The sequence below is a fragment of the Pristiophorus japonicus genome, chromosome 10 (genome assembly GCF_044704955.1).
Source record: "Pristiophorus japonicus isolate sPriJap1 chromosome 10, sPriJap1.hap1, whole genome shotgun sequence".
Classification (NCBI taxonomy): domain Eukaryota; kingdom Metazoa; phylum Chordata; class Chondrichthyes; family Pristiophoridae; genus Pristiophorus; species Pristiophorus japonicus.
Window position 1 is genome coordinate 176,743,376 of NC_091986.1, and position 18,676 is coordinate 176,762,051.

Here is an 18,676-nt window from a genome sequence, read left to right on the forward strand (position 1 = left end):
TTCAGGTTTTTCTGAACTTGTTCATGTTGTTCTTTTTACAGAAGGGCCATGTCTGGTGCATACAATTACTGGAGACCTTCTTAGAGCCCTGGAGGGGCCGGAAAACTGTGTCTACCCACGTCTTATTTCTGTATCCAGTGAAGGTCATTGCATCATCTACTATGAGCGAGGAAGATTCTGTAATTTTAGCATCAATGGCAAACTGTTGGGGCAGATGGAGACCAATGACTCAACCAGAGTAAGTGGCATAGGAAGCTGCAAAACATCATATACCCATCTTTTTATTGAAGTAGACTTCTAGGTTATGACTGTTTTGATTCTTCGTGCCTTTTCCACACTTGCCAACTGTCATTTGTAACAGTCAGTTTCTTCTATAAGACTGTTTATTCAAGTAATCAAATTTCCTCTTTAATTCGCTATCTTGAAACTTTTAGAGTGCTGGTTATTGGTGAGCCAGTTGAACATTTCCGAGATAGAGTTTACACTGCTGTATAGGAACTTGATATGGATTAGACTGCATTTTGACAACACATGCATCAGGATTAATATAGAGCTCCTCCATTTCCTAGCAATTACATTTCTGGCTTTGATGAACACCCAGGATAAAATTAAACAAAAACTGAATTTAATAAATAATTCCTAAGCAACAAGAAAATATTATTATAGTAAAGTATTCATTCTTACAAGATGAAAAGCCTCAGAATACTCATTGCTGGTTCGGCAGTGAATCAATGCTATAAATTTTCACAATCACTCAGCATAAAAGTCAAGGAATTCTGGAAATGGCATTCAGCGATCTGACTTGCTGTCATACTGTCTTGCATCATTTTGGTACCATTCAGAAAATAAACAAGTGTGTAGCATGCTCCATCCAGTTGTTCCAGGTTCTCAGCAGTTTTACCACTGGTCCTAAAAGGGACTGCTTGAGGCCACCAACAAAAAGGTAAGTACATTTCAACTTCACTTGTGTGGAGCCAGGAGGAGCAGGAGTGCGCCTCCTGGCTCCACAAAATACAGTAGGCTGTTTCCATCCCAGACTTGCACCCCTGTGGTTCCTCCCTCCCTACCAGGACATACTTGCGGGCCGACTCAGCGTGAAAGCCAGATAAAATTCGTAACTCCCCGAACAGCAAGTTGCCTCGGTACGCCCAATTGGCCGGTATCATGTAGGTGAGGCCCAATCAGACTCTGGTTTCAGACACGTTTTTGGGCTCACGACACAATTGTGCCACTCATTATGTACCAGAAACCGGTGCTACTCCAATTTCTCCTCCGCACCCCCCCCCCCGGGTTGTCTAATACTATTTCTTTCTACCATTATAGGATTAAAAAAACTTTTAAATTCCTGAATAATTATTATTTTTTTTCTCTAGGCATTACTTCTCAGCAGTGATGGACAAAACCTGGTAACAGGGGGTGATAATGGTGTGGTAGAAGTGTGGCAAGCTTGTGACTTCAAACAACTATATATTTACCCTGGTTGTGATGCTGGCATCAGGGCAATGGACCTATCCCATGATCAAAGGTAATGGAGACCATTAAGTTGGTATGTAGAATAACGTTTCCATCTTTTTCATTCGAATTCATTATTTTAAAGGAAATATTTTTCCAAAAGGTTATTGGAGTACTCTGCACAGTTTTGGGTACTCCATTAGAGGGGGGATTTAATAGCGATGGATAAGATGCAGCGTAGATTCACTGGGATGTTACCAAGGAGGAAGGCTTACAGTTCTGAAAAGACATTTGAGAAGTTAGGATTTTATTTTATTAAAGAAGGTTAAGGAGTGACCTGATAGAGATAATTTAGATCATAAAGGTTTATGATAAGGTAAATAGTGATTCTGACTTTCACTGGTCATTGAGATAGTATTGAGAGGGCACAGAATTAAGATAATAACTCATAGAGTTCAAGAGGAAGTTAGAAAAAAGATCTGGTATGTTGTGCCACAGATCATTCTCAAAGTAGAATCCATAAATTATTTTAAAATGGAATTAGATAGTTGCTTTATAAAAACAAACATTAAAGGATTTGGGTGCTATTAGACTAGGTGGCTTGTGGAGAACAACATCGGTGCATTGGTCAAACAGTCTGGGTGTGGGGTATATAGGGGAGCACTATTTCTTTAAAAGACTTTGGTCCATGTTCCAGCCAGGTAGGTTTTCCTGTCTTTACTAAGGAAGGTGAGAAGGGATAGTTTTGCCCACACACTGTCTATGATCCTTTGAAAACTTCCTGCTTCCATTCATACAACTTACTTTGCCACCTAACTTAGTGTCGTCTGAAAACTTAGATATTCAACTCTCTATTGTTTCATCCAAATCATTAATATATATGGTGATAATCTGAGACCCTAGTACAGATCTTTGGGCAACACCCTTGTCACATCCCACCAACCAGAGAATAAACACTTTATTTCTACTCTCTGTCACCTACTCCCAACCAGTTATCGGCCCATGTCATAAGGTTACCTCCAATTTCGTGCACGTTCATCTATGTTAATAATCTCTTGTGCAGAACCTTATCAGATGCCTTCTGGACGTCCACATAGACAACATCCATAGACACTCTCCCCAATCCACCATGCTAGTGACCTCTACAAAACATTAAGCTAGATTAGTCAGTCATGACTTTACCTTCATAAATCCAAACTGTCTCTCTTTGATCAGCTAATACTTGTTCAAGTGCGCAGTCACTCTGTCTCTGATCTTGCTTATTCCTCAATGCCATTTGTGATCCAGCTGATACTTGCTATGTCTTCGTATTATTCCACCAAAGGGTACTTCAGTCAGTTTGATCTTGGTGAGCTGTTCATAAGATTGGTTAGCTCCTGCTTTTAAACTCGGCATCAAACATTATGGACCCACACAGCATAATCTTTATTGTCATTAAGTGAGCTTTCAAAGTTTGAGATCTGCTAGAAACTCAGCATTAGGGTTCAATGTTACTGACCACTTAACTGTAAGGCTGTCTTGGTTATAAAGATATTGGGCTGGATTTTCGGTTTTGCAGTTTTTGAGGCTGGGTGGGAAAGTTACCGGCTAGGAATTGGTTGCGCTCTCGTAAGATATTTCCGCCATCTGGACCTCACGCCAGGGTGCGCAGCACGAAGGGAGGCGTTGTACTACTTTTGCGGTGCAAAAATGGGAATCTCGCCAACTAAAGTGCCGGGCTGGGAGCACTCCAAGAGAGGCCTTTGGCCGGGGGGATGGGAACCTAAAAAAAACCTACAAAAACATTGCCCAAGCCACCACAACACAAATCGCTAAAATAACTTATAAGAATAAACACTCGCACTTACCTTTTCTGCACTTTACCTACACACTGCCGCCGGCATGGCTAGACCGCTCTGGTTTACCTGGCGGTCATCGCGGGGCACGCTTAGGGGTGTACTGGTTGGATGCGAGTCAAAACTCATGCCAGTGTCGCAATGAGAGGCGTTGGACATCCGGCGCAGCTGTTCCTGGCAGTTTTTCTAAGCGCCGCCACAAAACCTGACCCGAAGCTCCCGACCAGATGCAGAAGACATTGCCGGCCATTTCACGCAAAGGACCCGAAAATCCAGCCCAACAAAACTTAAGTTTTGCAGGTGCAAAGCCGATGAAACTCATTGGTGCTATGCTTGGCTCCTCCTGAAGGAATTACCTTGGAGCGGTTTCAATGCTGATCCAGTCCTTAAAAGAGGGCAATAATTCATTCATTCTACTTGTGTAAATTCCATTTGAAAAATGAGAAAGACTTAAACATAGGAACAGGAGTAGGCCATTGAGCCCCTCGAACCTGTTCCGTCATTCAATGAGATCACGACTGATCTGCGATCTAACTCCATATACCCTTCGTTGACCCATATCACTTAATACCTTTGGTTAACAAAAAGCTATCAATCTCTCATTGAAAATTAACAATTAACATTTGCGGAGGAGAGTTCCAACGTCTACCACCCTTTGTGTGTAGAAGTGTTTCCTAATTTTGGTTCTGAAAGGTCTGGCTCTAATTTTTAGACTATACCCCCTACTCCTAGAATCCCCAACCAGCAGAAATTGTTTCTCTCTATCTACCCTATCTGTTTGCCTTAATATCTTGAAAACTTTGATCAGATCACCCCTTAACCTTCTAAATTCTAGGGAATACAACCTTAATTTGTGTAATTTAACCCTTGAACTCCAGGTAAAATATTGTAATCAAACATTTTATATCATGAGCATAGTTTCAATAAAAAGTCTAATGCATTAGTGTGAATTCTATTTGTAGAGAAGCTGTGAAAATTGTCATATTCTCACATTTTTATTATGCAAGTATGAATAAAACATCAACAAAAGCTAGATATTAATGGAAGCTGTTACAAATAAATATTCAGATTTCAGTTCAGATTTTTGTTTTTTTAGCAAAATTAGAAACAACATTTGTTTGTGCCAACTGTATGAACTTTCTGTGTTTTTTTAAATTGAAGCTGAAGGGTCAACATTATTTGGGACTGTGTGCTGTTACTCACTTGTATACAGGTCCAGCGTCGAAAATCCGGAATTCTGGAATCCGGACCCTCTGTCCTCGGTGGGACCCGCCCACCTGATCCTCTGTCCTCGGCGGGACCCTGACCCTCTCTCCTCTGCGACCCTCCCCCACCCTTTCTGACATTCCGAAATCCAGAAATACACGAACCTGGGCTCGGATGTTTCTGGATTCATGATGTCAGAAAGACGATTGAAAGTCAGGAAAAGCCTGGAATCCGGAACAGCCTCGGTCCCGAGGATTCCGGATTCTCGACACTGCATCTGTATTCCCTCTTGTGTTGCCAGAAATTTAGATCAGTTTTGTGACTTATTATATTCAAGAATTACAGTGAACTTGTAATAGGGAGTCAAAGGTCAGTGATTTTCAAATAGACTAAGGGATAATCAAAGCTGCATTATGAGGTGTATGTAGTTCTCAGTTGGTTTGGGGCTCCTACAAGCAAAGATGATGCGGCCACATTTACCTATAGAGCCCAAACCAGAATGAGCCCGTTACGCCTCAATAATTATATTACTAAACATCAATTATATTTTCACACCATGTGCAGGATTCTTTCCCATTTATTATACTTTAAAAAAAAATGTTACAATCTTACCAGACTAAGTAGTTGGTAATAAAGAAGAATTAACATCGGATGTGAACAATGCAAAACCATTTTGAACATTACTGCATTACTGAACATTTTGGCATTAGATGGTGTGCGGTGGTGCTTGTCTGTTTCTTTTCCCATTTTCAATTTCCCCTTTATCCCTCCTCTCCTGAAAACAGTGACTCAAGCTCATGTACAGTTTTGTCGACACTGGCAGCCATCCAGTTTCCATTTTCATGTGTAAGCCCTGACATTGAGTGTCAGCAGGCTTTTAGCTATTGGGAGGAGCAACACAGCTGTGTCCAATCATGCCCTTACCTAATGTCTGCATATGTGCACCTCTTTGCAAAAGATATACATCAGTAGTAGGAACCCTTGGATATTTTTCTCACTTCCTAGTCCCGATTGAAGCAAATCGTAGCCCCTGTCTCTTGCAGTTGTCTGACTTTAGCACAGTCCAGGGATTAATTCTGGGACCTTCTTTGTATATCTTAGTAGCACACTATCAGTTGCATATATTCAACAATCTGGAAGGAAAAATTAATTGTTATATATTACATAATCATCAGCAAGTTCTAAAGTATTACAAGAAAAAAAATCCCAATTTTGCAAAAGTAAGTTTGAGCTGGACCTTTTTACATATTTACCAATGACAGCAGTGTAGAAGGCACGGCAAACTAAATTTTGCAATGATGGGCTCTTCCCCCTAATTTGAATAGGATTCTAGCACATGGAACGCTTGCCATATAGCATGCTTGGTTGGGGATGTAAAATTGGATGAAATAGCAGTTCTGAAAGGGCTGCAGCATACCATTAGAGGGAATGTTGTTGTGGTGGCAGAGAAGTGGACTAATTGTTTACAACAGAACAGGGGAGATGCATGAACAACATGCTGAAAAGATTTGGAAGTCTTCTAAGGAGGTGCTCTAAAAGAGGGTATCCATAGCTGGAGCTAAAGGCCACACTCCAATAAAGGTATTGGCACAAGCTGCATGGAAAGAGGTCACTGATCAGGTCAGTGCAGTCACCCAGGTCTAATGTACCTGGCTGCAGGTAAGCAAGAAGATTGCTATATCAGGACGATGGTGACTGTAAATACGCTCTTGAGTTTTGAATGCATTTCTTGTGGGGTCCATCAAATATGATGCAACCCTAAATTGGGAACTCCCATATCCTATAGGAAGTACTATCTAAAGCATTGTGCACAGTCATTGTCCTTTTGCACATACTCTCTCCTTGTGTCCAAGCTGATGGCACACTTTTCTCAACAGACATCCTGTAGATGAGCTATCGTCCCTGTAAAGTCCTTATACAATACCACAAATCCACACGAGGCACATTATATGGACAAGGTCACTCCATGTCCTGAGCCTTTATTCACAGGACCAAGAAGTGATGACCCTGCGTGGGACCTCCCTTTATATACCTGGGTGACCAGGTGAGGAGTGTCTCCCACAAGTTCACCCCCTGTGGTCAAGGTGTGCATTTCTTACGTTTATGCAGTATTGCAGTGTTGTTACATACATGACATCACCTCCCCCTCAACATCTTATTGGGATCATAGGTTAAGTTTCTCGGGTGGTCTGCACTCTCTCGTGGAGCGCTGCAGTTGAGGCTCTGGTTGTTGAGCCTTGGTATGCGTGTCTGTCACCTGTGGTGATTCCAACCTGTCCGGACTGACCGCAGGGACTGTGCATGCTGCTGAATGTTCTTGTTGCTTGTTCATTGGCGGTGGTGTAAGAACATAAGAACATAAGAATTAGGAACAGGAGTAGGCCATCTAGCCCCTCGAGCCTGCTCCGCCATTCAACAAGATCATGGCTGATCTGGCCGTGGACTCAGCTCCACTTATCCGCCCGCTCTCCATAACCCTTAATTCCCATATTGGTTAAAAATCTATCTATCTGTGATTTGAATACATTCAATGAGCCAGCCTCAACTGCTTCCTTGGGTAGAGAATTCCACAGATTCACAACCCTCTGGGAGAAGAAATTCCTTCTCAACTCGGTTTTAAATTGGCTCCCCCCGTATTTTGAGGCTGTGCCCCCTAGTTCTCGTCTCCCCGACAAATGGAAACAACCTCTCTGCCTCTATCTTGTCTATCCCTTTCATTATTTTAAATGTTTCTATAAGATCACCCCTCATCCTTCTGAACTCCAATGAGTAAAGACCCAGTCCACTGAATCTATCATCATAAGGTAACCCCCTCATCTCCGGAATCAGCCGAGTGAATCGTCTTTGTACCTCCTCCAAAACTAGTATATCCTTCCTTAAGTAAGGTGACCAAAACTGCACGCAGTACTCCAGGTGCGGCCTTACCAATACCCTATACAGTTGCAGCAGGACCTCCCTGCTTTTGTACTCCATCCCTCTCGCAATGAAGGCCAACATTCCATTTGCCTTCCTGTTTACCTGCTGCACCTGCAAACTAACTTTTTGGGATTCATGCACAAGGACCCCCAGGTCCCTCTGCACCGCAGCATGTTGTAATTTCTCCCCATTCAAATAATATTCCCTTTTACTGTTTTTTTTCCAAGGTGGATGACCTCACATTTTCCGACATTGTATTCCATCTGCCAATTCTTAGCCCATTCGCTTAACCTATCTAAATCTCTTTGCAGACTCTGTGTCCTCTACACAACACGCTTTCCCACTAATCTTTGTGTCATCTGCAAATTTTGTTACACTACACTCTGTCCCCTCTTCCAGGTCATCTATGTATATTGTAAACAGTTGTGGTTCCAGCATCGATCCCTGTGGCACATCACTAACCACCGATTTCCAACCCGAAAAGGACCCATTTATCCCGACTCTCTGCTTTCTGTTAGCCAGCCAACTCTCGATCCATGCTAATACATTTCCTCTGACTCCACGTACCTTTATCTTCTGCAGTAACCTTTTGTGTGGCACCTTATCGAATGCCTTTTGGAAATCTAAATACACCACATCCATCGGTACACCTCTATCCACCATGCTCGTTATATCCTCAAAGAATTCCAGAAAATTAGTTAAACATGATTTCCCCTTCATGAATCCATGTTGCGTCTGCTTGATTGCACTATTCCTATCCAGATGTCCCGCTATTTCTTCCTTAGTGATAGCTTCAAGCATTTTCCCCACTACAGATGTTAAACTAACCGGCCTATAGTTACCTGCTTTTTGTCTGCCCCCTTTTTTAAACAGAGGCGTTACATTAGCTGCTTTCCAATCCGCTGGTACCTCCCCAGAGTCCAGAGAATTTTGGTAGATTATAACGAATGCATCTGCTATAACTTCCGCCATCTCTTTTAATACCCTGGGATGCATTTCATCAGGACATGGGGACTTGTCTACCTTGAGTCTCATTAGCCTGTCCAGCACTACCCCCCTAGTGATAGTGATTATCTCAAGGTCCTCCCTTCCCACATTCCCGTGACCAGTAATTTTTGGCATGGTTTTTGTGTCTTTCACTGTGAAGACCGAAGCAAAATAATTGTTTCAGGTCTCAGCCATTTCCACATTTCCCATTATTAAATCCCCCTTCTCATCTTCTAAGGGACCAACATTTACTTTCGTCACTCTTTTCCTTTTTATATATCGGTAAAAGCTTTTACTATCTGTTTTTATGTTTTGTGCAAGTTCACTTTCGTAATCTATCTTTCCTTTCTTTATTGCTTTCTTAGTCATTCTTTGCTATCGTTTAAAATGTTCTCGATCTTCTAGTTTCCCGCTAACCTTGGCCACCTTATACGCATTGGTTTTTAATTTGATACTCTCCTTTATTTCCTTGGTTATCCACAGCTGGTTATCCCTTCTCTTATCACCCTTCTTTTTCACTGGAATATATTTTTGTTGAGCACTATGAAAGAGCTCCTTAAAAGTCCTCCACTGTTCCTCAATTGTGCCACCGTTTAGTCTGTGTTTCCAGTCTACTTTAGCCAACTCTGCCTTCATCCCACTGTAGTCCCCTTTGTTTAAGCACAGTACGCTCGTTTGAGACACTACTTCCTCACCCTCAATCTGTATTACAAATTCAACCATACTGTAATCACTCATTCAGATAGGATCTTTTACTAGGAGATCATTTATTCTTCCTGTCTCATTACACAGGACCAGATCTAAGATAGCTTGCTCCCTTGTAGGTTCTGTAACATACTGTTCTAAGAAGCAATCCCGTATGCATTCTATGAATTCCTCCTCAAGGCGACCCCATGCGATTTGATTTGACCAATCGATATTTAGGCTAAAATCCCCCATGATTACTGCCGTTCCTTTTTCACATGCCTCCATTATTCCCTTGATTATTGTCCGCCCCACCATGAAGTTATTATTTGGGGGCCTATAAACTACGCCCACCAGTGATTTTTTTCCTCTTACTATCTCTAATCTCCACCCACAATGATTCAACATTTTCTTCATTAGAACCAATATCGTCTCTCACAACTGCCCTGATATCATCCTTTATTAACAGAGCTACCCCACCTCCTTTCCCTTCTTGTCTATCTTTCCGAATTGTCAGATACCCCTGTATGTTTAATTTCCAGTCTTGGCCACCCTGCAACCACGTTTCTGTAATGGCCACCAAATCATACCCATTTGTAATGATTTGTGCCGTCAACTCATTTACTTTATTTCGAATGCTGCGTGCGTTTAGGTAGAGTGTTTTAATACTAGTTTTTAAACCATGATTTTTAGTTTAGACCCCTCCTGCAGCCCCTTTATATTCATACATATTGTCCCTTCCTATCACCTTGTGGTTTACACTTACCCCAGTGCTACTCTGCTCTGTTGCCTTCTGCCTTTTGCATTCTTTCTTGGGGTCCTGTTCATCTGAGCTCTCACCCACTCGAACTAGCTCAGAGCCCTCTCCTGGGTTCCGAATACTCCTCGCATTGAGGCACCGAGCTTTCATGCTTGCCTTTTTATTACACTGTGAATACCATCTCATGAGGTTCCTCGGTGTCCATGCTGAACCTTTTTTTCACTTGGTCCAGATGCTTGTGGCATATCTGCCCATTGTTAAGTTTAACCACTATGACCCTATTCCCCTCTTTGTCTATTACGGTACCCTCAAGCCATTTGGGCCCCAAAGTGATTGAGAACAAATACAGGGTCATCAATTTCTATACATCTCTCCCTTGAATTTCGGTCATGGTACTCGCTTTGGGACTGGCGCTTGCCCTCAACAATGTCAGACAGGACTGGACGAATGAGGGACAGCTGAGTTTTGAGTGTTCGTTTTATGAGTAGCTCCGCGGGCGGGACTCCCGTGAGCGAGTGCGGTCGGGACCTATAGGCCAGCAGGAGGCGCGATAGGCGGCATTGAAGGGAGGGTCCTTGAATCCGGAGCATGTCTTGCTTTATGATTTGGACCGCACGTTCCACCTGGCCATTGGAGGCCGGCTTGAACGGTGCTGTCCTGACATGGTTAATGTCATTACCCGACATAAACTCCCGGAATTCAGAGCTTGTGAAACATGGGCCATTATCACTAACAAGGATGTCCGGCAAGCTGTGGGTCGCAAAGACCGCGCGCAGACTCTCCACGGTGTGGATGTCGTGCATGAATTCAAAATGATGCACTCGATCCATTTCGAGTATGCATGAACCACAATGAGAAACATTTTTCCCATGAACGGGCCCGCTTAGTCTACGTGAATACGTGACCATGGCCTGGTGGGCCAGGGCCACGGGCTGAGCGGGGCCTCCCTGGGGGCATTACCTAACTGGGCACACGTTGAGTACCTGCGAACACAGTGTTCCAGGTCTGAATCAATTCCCGGCCACCACACGTGACAGGGCAATGGCCTTCATCAGCACGATGCCCGGGTGCTCGCTGTGGAGTTCCCTGATGAATGCTTTCCTGCCCCTCTGGGGCATGACTACCCGGCTGCCCCATAGTAGGCAGTCGGCTTGGATGGAGAGCTCATCCATCCGTCTGTGAAACAGTCTGACCTCCTCAGGGCATGCTCCATGTGCGGGCGCCCAATCCCCAGTCAGGACACATTTCTTAATCAAGGATAGGAGGGGATCTCACTTGGTCCAGATTTTGATCTGGTGGGCTGTGATGGGGGAGCCTGCGCTGTCAAAGGCATCGACAGCCATGACCATCTCGGTGGTGGCCAGTGGAAGCCTGCTGAGCGCATCAGCGCAATTTTCGGTGATAGGCCGGTGCCGGATGGTGTAGTCATACGCAGCGAGCGTGAGAGCCCATCGCTGGATGCGAGCTGACGCATTGGCATTGACGGCCTTGCTGTCTGACAGCAGGGATGTTAATGGCTTGTGGTCCGTTTCTAAATCGAACCTCCTGCCAAAAAGGTACTGGTGCATCTTTTTCACCCCATAGACACATGCGAGTGCTTCCTTCTCAACTATCCCATAACCCTGTTCAGCTTGAGAGAGCGACCTGGAGGCATAAGCCACAGGTTGTAGTTGGCCTTCAGCGTTACCCTGCTGCAACACGCACCCAACCCCTATGGACGATGCATCACATGTCAGAATCAATTTCTTACGGGGGTCGTACAGGGTCAACAACTTATTTAAACAAAGTTGGTTCCGCACCCGATTGAAAGCCCATTCCTGACAGTCCCCCCAAAACCAATCACAACCCTTACGCAGTAGCACATGTAGTGGTTCCAACAATGTGCTTAAGTTCGGCAGAAAGTTCCCGAAATAGTTCAAGAGTCCCAGAAATGAACGCAACTCCGATGTGTTGTAGGGCCTGGGCGCTCGTCGAATCACCACCGTTTTGGATTCGGTAGGCCGAATCCCCTCTGCAGCAACCCTCCTGCCCAGAAACTCGACCTCGGGAGCCAAAAACACACATTTAGACTTCTTGAGTCGCAGGCCTACCCGGTCCAGTCGGCGTAGCACCTCCTCCAGGTTGTGGCGGTGTTCCTCGGTGTCACGACCGGTGATAAGGATGTCGTCCTGGAATATGATCGTTCCAGGAATGGACTTGAGCAGGCTTTCCATGTTTCTTTGAAAAATCGCGGCCGCTGATCGAATGCCAAACAGACACCTGTTGTAAACAAACAGTCCCTTGTGCGTGGTGATGGTGGTCAGTCATTTAGATTCATCGGCCAGTTCTTGGGTCATGTAGGCTGAAGTGAGGTCCAACTTGGTGAACAGCTTGCCGCCTGCCAGCATGGCAAAAAGGTCCTCCGCTCTCAGGAACGGGTATTGGTCTTGTCGGGACACCCGGTTGATAGTGGCCTTGTAGTCACCACAAATCCTGACTGAGCCATCCGTTTTAGGATGGGAACGATGGGGCTTGCCCAGTCGCTGAATTCAACGGGCGAGATGATGCCCTCTCTCAACAACCGGTCCTACTCGCTCTCAATTTTCTCCCGCATCACATACGACACAACTCTGGCTTTGTGGTGCACTGGTCTGGTGTCTGGGGTGACACGTATCACCACTTTGGTACCTTTGAACGTCCTGATGCCAGGTTGAAATAGTGACTCAAATTGCTGTAGGACCTGTGATCATGAACTTCGCTCCACAGATGACATGGCGTGCACATCCCCCCATTTCCAGTTCATCTCAGCTAACCAGCTCCTCCCCAACAGTGCGGGACCATTGCCTGAGACAATCCAGAGCGGCAGCCGGTTCACCGATCCATTGTGTGTGACCGCCAACATTGCACTGTCTAGCACTGGAATGATTTCTTTGGTGTACATCCGTAATTGCGTCTCAATGCGTTCTAGTTTGGATCTGCTGGCTTTGAGTGGCCACAGCTTTTTGAATTGTTGAACATGCATGAGTGACTGGCTGGCCCCCGTGTCCAGCTCCATGCGTACAGGGAATCCGTTTAATAGGGCTTTCATCATCATAGGTGGCGTTTTGGTATCTGAGCTATGAATGTTTGCCACATGAACCCGCTGAACTTCAGCGTCCATTGATTTACCCCAAGCGTCATCCTGCCTCGCAGACCCCTCATCTGGTTCTGGTTCATCCGCCTCGTATATTAGCCTGGTTACAGGCTTTCTGCACATTCTGGCTAAATGGCCACTGAGGTTACAATTTCTGAAGACGAACTGTTGAAACCTGCAAGTCCTGGCAGCATGTCTGCCCCCACACCTCCAGCATGAACTGAGATTCCCATTGTTGTGAACAAAAGAGCTGTTGCAAGGCATTCCTCGCTGATTGTCCCTTTGACTGATCTTGAGCACCCTGTTAGTGAGTGTCAATGGCCCCATCCCGAGCCACATTGTCCACTGTGGGGGGGCGTAAATGTCCGTTGAGCCTGCCATTGTCTCTGTTGGAGACTTACTCTTGGGTCTATTGCTGCCTGGGGTGTCTCGAACTGCCCTTGCCTGCCTGCGGGGCTCTGTGTCGCGTTTATGATATTGACTCCCTGATCCATCGCCATGTTGGAGGCAGAATTGGTCTCAATTAGCTTTCTGAAAATCCCAACATGACTAATGCCCTCAATAAAGAAATCCCTTAGCATCTCCTCTCTGCAGGCGTCTGTGAACTTACAGAGGCTGGCCAAGCGCCGGAGGTCCGCAACGAAATCCGGTATTCTCTGTCCTTCCCGACATCGGTGTGTATAGAATCTATGTCGGGCCATGTGTACGCTGCTCGCAGTTTGAGGTGCTCACCGATTAGTTTGCTGAGCTCTTCGAAGGTTTTGTCCACCGGCTTCTCAGGTGCCAGCAGGTCTTTCATGAGCGCGTAAGTCTTAGGTCCACAGCTGATGAGCCCTTTGCTTGTCGGCCGCTGCGTCTCCCAGCCAGTCCTTCGTGACAAAACTCTGCTGGAGCCTCTCAATGAAATGGTCCCAGTCCTCACCAACACAGTACTGTTCATCTGTGCTGCCTGTGGTCATTCTCGTGGGTCGTTGATTCCCGTTTCCCGTCGCCAATGTGAAGTCCTTACACAATACCACAAATCCACACGAGGCACATTCTATGGACAAGGTCACTCCATGACTTGCACCTTTATTCACAGGACCAAGAAGTGATGACCCTGCGTGGAACCTCCCTTTATATACCTGGGTGACCAGGTGAGGAGTATCTCCCACAAGTTCACCCCCTGTGGTCAAGGTGTGCATTTCTTATGTATATACAGTATTGCAGTGTTGTTACATACAGGTTACATACATGACAGTTCCCTATGTCCCAGAGAATGTTTTCACTTGCCTAGGTATCTAGGTAAATTTATAGCATGTCCATGGATTGAAGAGAGAAACCTCTTCACTTTCTTTCAACTTAACTGGTTTTATCACATCCTCTCTCGTGATCTTCCTTGATGTTACAAGCAGCAGAATAACACTGTGATCCCATCTTTAAATGCCAAATAGATTTATTAAACAGTAAAAGAATAAATGAACAGTAGCAATTACACAATATAGATGTTATAGTAGTTATTAGCATGTTGAAAATAACAGTCATAAATGCTGCACTAGACTGTCTTCTATGGTTTCTTACTGACTTTTTTCCAATTTCACTGCTCATGGTCTGACTATCACTCTCCAAAAGCTTCAGACAGATTATCCAACTTGAACCAGCTAGATTGAGAAATGCTTTCCAGAAACCAACCAGAATTAAATGACTGACAATTTTTTTAAAAGCTGTCAATCAAACATGTGTTAAAACCAATCCTATAAGATATCTGTATTTAAATCGAATGGCTTGGCTCCTTCCTGGTTAAGACCAAATGTGGATAAAATTGCCCAATGCCCCAATTGGGGTTGTTAACCTGCTCGGGGCGGGACTCCTGTGTCCGGTGCTGACACCTGTTTGTGCCAGCCTCGCGGGCTGCAAGGCAATATCCCCCGTGGAGTGAAAAGGGTTGGCGCATGTGCTGAGGGTAAAGTGTTTAGCGCCCCCTGGAGGCGCTAACGGGCATCGCAAAAAGGGCCAATTTCGGTCCCCATGTTCCATCTACTGTCAAAACATCCTCGAGCATGTCTTGTGAATGAAGCTGTTTTTTAACCCATTATGACAGAATTAAACTAGCCAATACTATGTTACATTATAAGGCAAAATGCTCATCACCCCCTCCCCCACCCCCATTTCAGATGCAGCACTCGAGGGCTGAAACCACATTTATTCCTGCCATGACAATGTGTCGATGTACGCATTTTTAGAACCACGGCAATATTGGATAACGACATTGTATTTTTTAGAGAGCAAAGCTCCATTGTAACAGACACGAGTAAAGTGTAAATACACTAAGAAATTGTGGTCAGAATACCTAATAAATACAGTCCCATATCAGTTCAGTTGTAGTTTCTGCATCACACAGATAACACTTAGTTTGTTCTTCTTTGTTGAATAAGGTATTTTTCATGCCAATAGCGTGTAACTCAGTTAAAGGACGGCGTTGTGAATAAAGTTGAAGCAAAATGCAATTTATTTATTTATCTACAAGTGATGAATGTACTGGGCATTAATGTTTGTTATCTTGGTGCTTACCTTTGGTAATAGTGAATGGTGTTTGTCTGGTAGAATCTGTGCATGTGCTTCTTCTAGGCACTCCCTCAACTGGGAGGAGTAAGTGAGGTGACTGGCATCTGGGGGTTAGAAGGTGCTTCTTGTATGAACATGGCCCAGCAACTGCCTGCACCAGTTTGAGCAGAGGGCACTGGAAGAAGCACTGAGCAAGAGTGAGGAGGAGTAATTGGAAGTGCCTATATTGGCACAGGAATCTCCTGGTCTTGGAGAAAGTAATTCTTTCGCTGCTGAGGTCATGAATTGAGACCTCATGGGACATGCAACTAAAAGAATACTGCTATCCGCCCATCGGGTTATTCAACTGCGAGGGTATCGTAGCACAGCCGAGTCCTATCCTTACTGCAAAGATGCATGGCATCTGGTACAGAGACACTGGAGTCAGGAGCTGGAACTCTGGCTGATTTTTCCACACCCTTGTCCAGGAGTCCCAAGAGTAATTGAAGAGCCACCAACTACTACTCTAACTGAGATCAACTAACATACCATAGAGCAGGGATTGAACCTATAATTAAATATTCACATCAGACTTCCTTCCTAAAGCAGATTGCCACTCTAAGAACTAAGCTAATTCTGTGAAAAAGACTTAAAAATAATATAGTGATTCTTTCCCTTGAATTTCTTACCACTGTGGATGCCTAAATAATCTATATTGATTTTAGAAATTCAGACTGATCTCTCTTTCAGGACTTTGAAATGGATCAGTTCTTTTCAAACTGAATTCTGAAACAGGCCCTTTGTTTTGAACAGAATAGCTGCTTTTTTAAAAAGAAAGCAAAACTTACATTTATATAGCTCCTATTGTCAGGACATCCGAGAGCGCTGAATGATGGCGCGGACAGAACAGAGAGAATTGGGCACATACCCCACTCTGCACAGCTGTTCCCTCTGCAACTTCAAGTTCCGAGTTACTTACGCATTATATATGAGCTCGTGCCATCCAATTCACCTACCATTGGAAGCTCACAGAAATGTAGTAGAGAGATTTCCAAGCAAGTGTTGCTATTTCAAGCACTGCAGCACCCATTTGAAAGGAAGTATTCTTATGCCAGTTGTATTCAGCCTGAAATTCATTACTGGCCAACCTGTCAATCAACAGCATTAAAGAACACTTCAATTGACAAATGCAGCTGTGGAGCTGCTACTTCATATAATAACAAAAGCAGGGTTACTCTGTTCAAACTTCATGCCGATATACACAAATCCTTAAAGGTTGCAGCATTCGCTATCATTCGCCTCTGAGTCAGAAGGTTGTGGGTTCAAGTTCCACTCTAGGAACTTGAGCACATAAATCTAGGCTGACACTCCAGTACAGGTCTGAGGGAGTGCTGCACTGTCGGAGGTAATGTATTTCGGATGAGACATTAAGTCTGCCCTCTCAGGTAGACATAAAATATCGCATGGCACTATTTCAAAGAAGAGCAGGGGAGTTATCCCCGGTGTCCTGGCCAATATTTCTCCCTCAATCAACACAACAAAAACAGATAATCTGATCATTATCACGTTGCTGTTTGTGAGAGTTTTCTGTGCGCAAGTTGGCTGCCGTGTTTCCCACATTACAACCGTGACTACACTCCAAAAGTACTTCATTAGCTGTAAAGCGCTTTGAGATATCCGGTGGTCGTGAAAGGCGCTATATAACTGCAAGCTTTTCTTTCTTTCAGGGCAAGTTGATAAGGTGGTTAAAACGCATACAAGTTACTTGGGTTTATAAATAGAGGAATATAATATGATCCGGAGACGTGAGTTCAAATCCCACCATGACGGCTAGAGAATTTAAATTCAGTTAATTAAGTAAATCTTGAATAAAAAGCTACTATCAGTAATGGTGACCATGAAACTACCGGATTGTTGTAAAAATCCATCTGGTTCACTAATGTCCTTTAAGGAAGGAATTCTGCCATTCTTACCCGATCTGGCCTACATGTGACTCCAGACCCACATATGGCTGACTCTTAACTGCCCTCTGAAATGGCCTCGCAAGCCACTCAGTTATATTCAAGAAGGTGGCTCACCACCGCCTTCTCAAGGGAAATTAGGGATGGACAATAAATCTGGCCTTGCCAGTGACACCCATATCCTGTAAATGAAAAAAAATGCAAAGAGATCATGCTAGAACTTTATAAGTCACTGGTTCGGCCTCAGCTGTCAGTTCTGTACACAACTTCAGGAAAGATGTGAAGGCATTAGAAAGAGTACAGAGGAGGTTTACCAGGGTGTTAACAGGGATGAAGGACTTCAGTTAGGAAGAGAGGTTGAAAAAGTTAGGACAGTTCTCCTTGGAACAGGAAAGGTTAAGAGGTGACCTTACAGAGATTTTTGAAGATAATGAGAGGTTTTAACAGGGTAAATAGGGAAAAAGTATTCCCTTTGGTGAGTGGGTCAATAACTAGAGGTCATAGATTCAAAATCATTGGCAGAAGATCAAGAAGGGAAATGAGGAGAATGTTTTTTTCACTCAGAGAGTTGTCGGGTTCTGGAATAATCTACCTGAAAAGGTGATGGAACCTGATTCCATAAATAATTTTAAAAGGGAGTTGAACAGATACTTGATAAGTGTGACATCACCACTGACACCTGGGAATCCCTGGCCGAAGACCATCCTAGATGGAGAAAGTGCATCCGGGAGGGCGTTGAGCTCTTCGAATCTCAACGCCGAGAGCGTGAAGAGGTCAAGTGCAGGCAGCAGAAGGAGCGTGCTGCAAACCAGTCCCACCCCCCCTTCCCTCGACGAATGTCTGTCCCACCTGTGACAGGGTCTGTGGCTCTTGTATTGGGCTGTTCAGCCAATAAAGAATCACTTCATGAGTGGAAGCAAGTCTTCCTCGATCAGATTCACGGCACGGCCCTTGACAACGTGGACCACTTCCCATACCTCGGGAGCCTCTTATCAACAAAAGCAGACATTGATGCGGAGATTCAACATCGCCTCCAGTGCGCTAGTGCAGCCTTTGGCCGTCTGAGGAAACATAGAAAATAGGTGCAGGAGTAGGCCATTCTGCCCTTCGAGCCTGCACCACCATTCAATAAGATCATGGCTGATCATTCCCTCAGTACTCCTTTCCTGCTTTCTCTCCATACCCCTTGATCCCTTTAGCCGTAAGGGCCATATCTAACTCCCTCTTGAATATATCCAAT

General features: G+C 44.5%; 1 protein-coding gene across 1 annotated transcript in view; it reads left to right on the top strand.

The window, feature by feature from the left end:
* Positions 1-18,676, top strand: part of nbeaa (neurobeachin a) — a 1,211,357-nt gene that overhangs the window by 1,181,470 nt on the left and 11,211 nt on the right. Inside the window, exons 57-58 of the mRNA XM_070892347.1 lie at positions 42-238; positions 1,374-1,525. Coding sequence (XP_070748448.1) covers positions 42-238; positions 1,374-1,525 — 349 coding nt within the window. The remainder of the gene's footprint in view (positions 1-41; positions 239-1,373; positions 1,526-18,676) is intronic.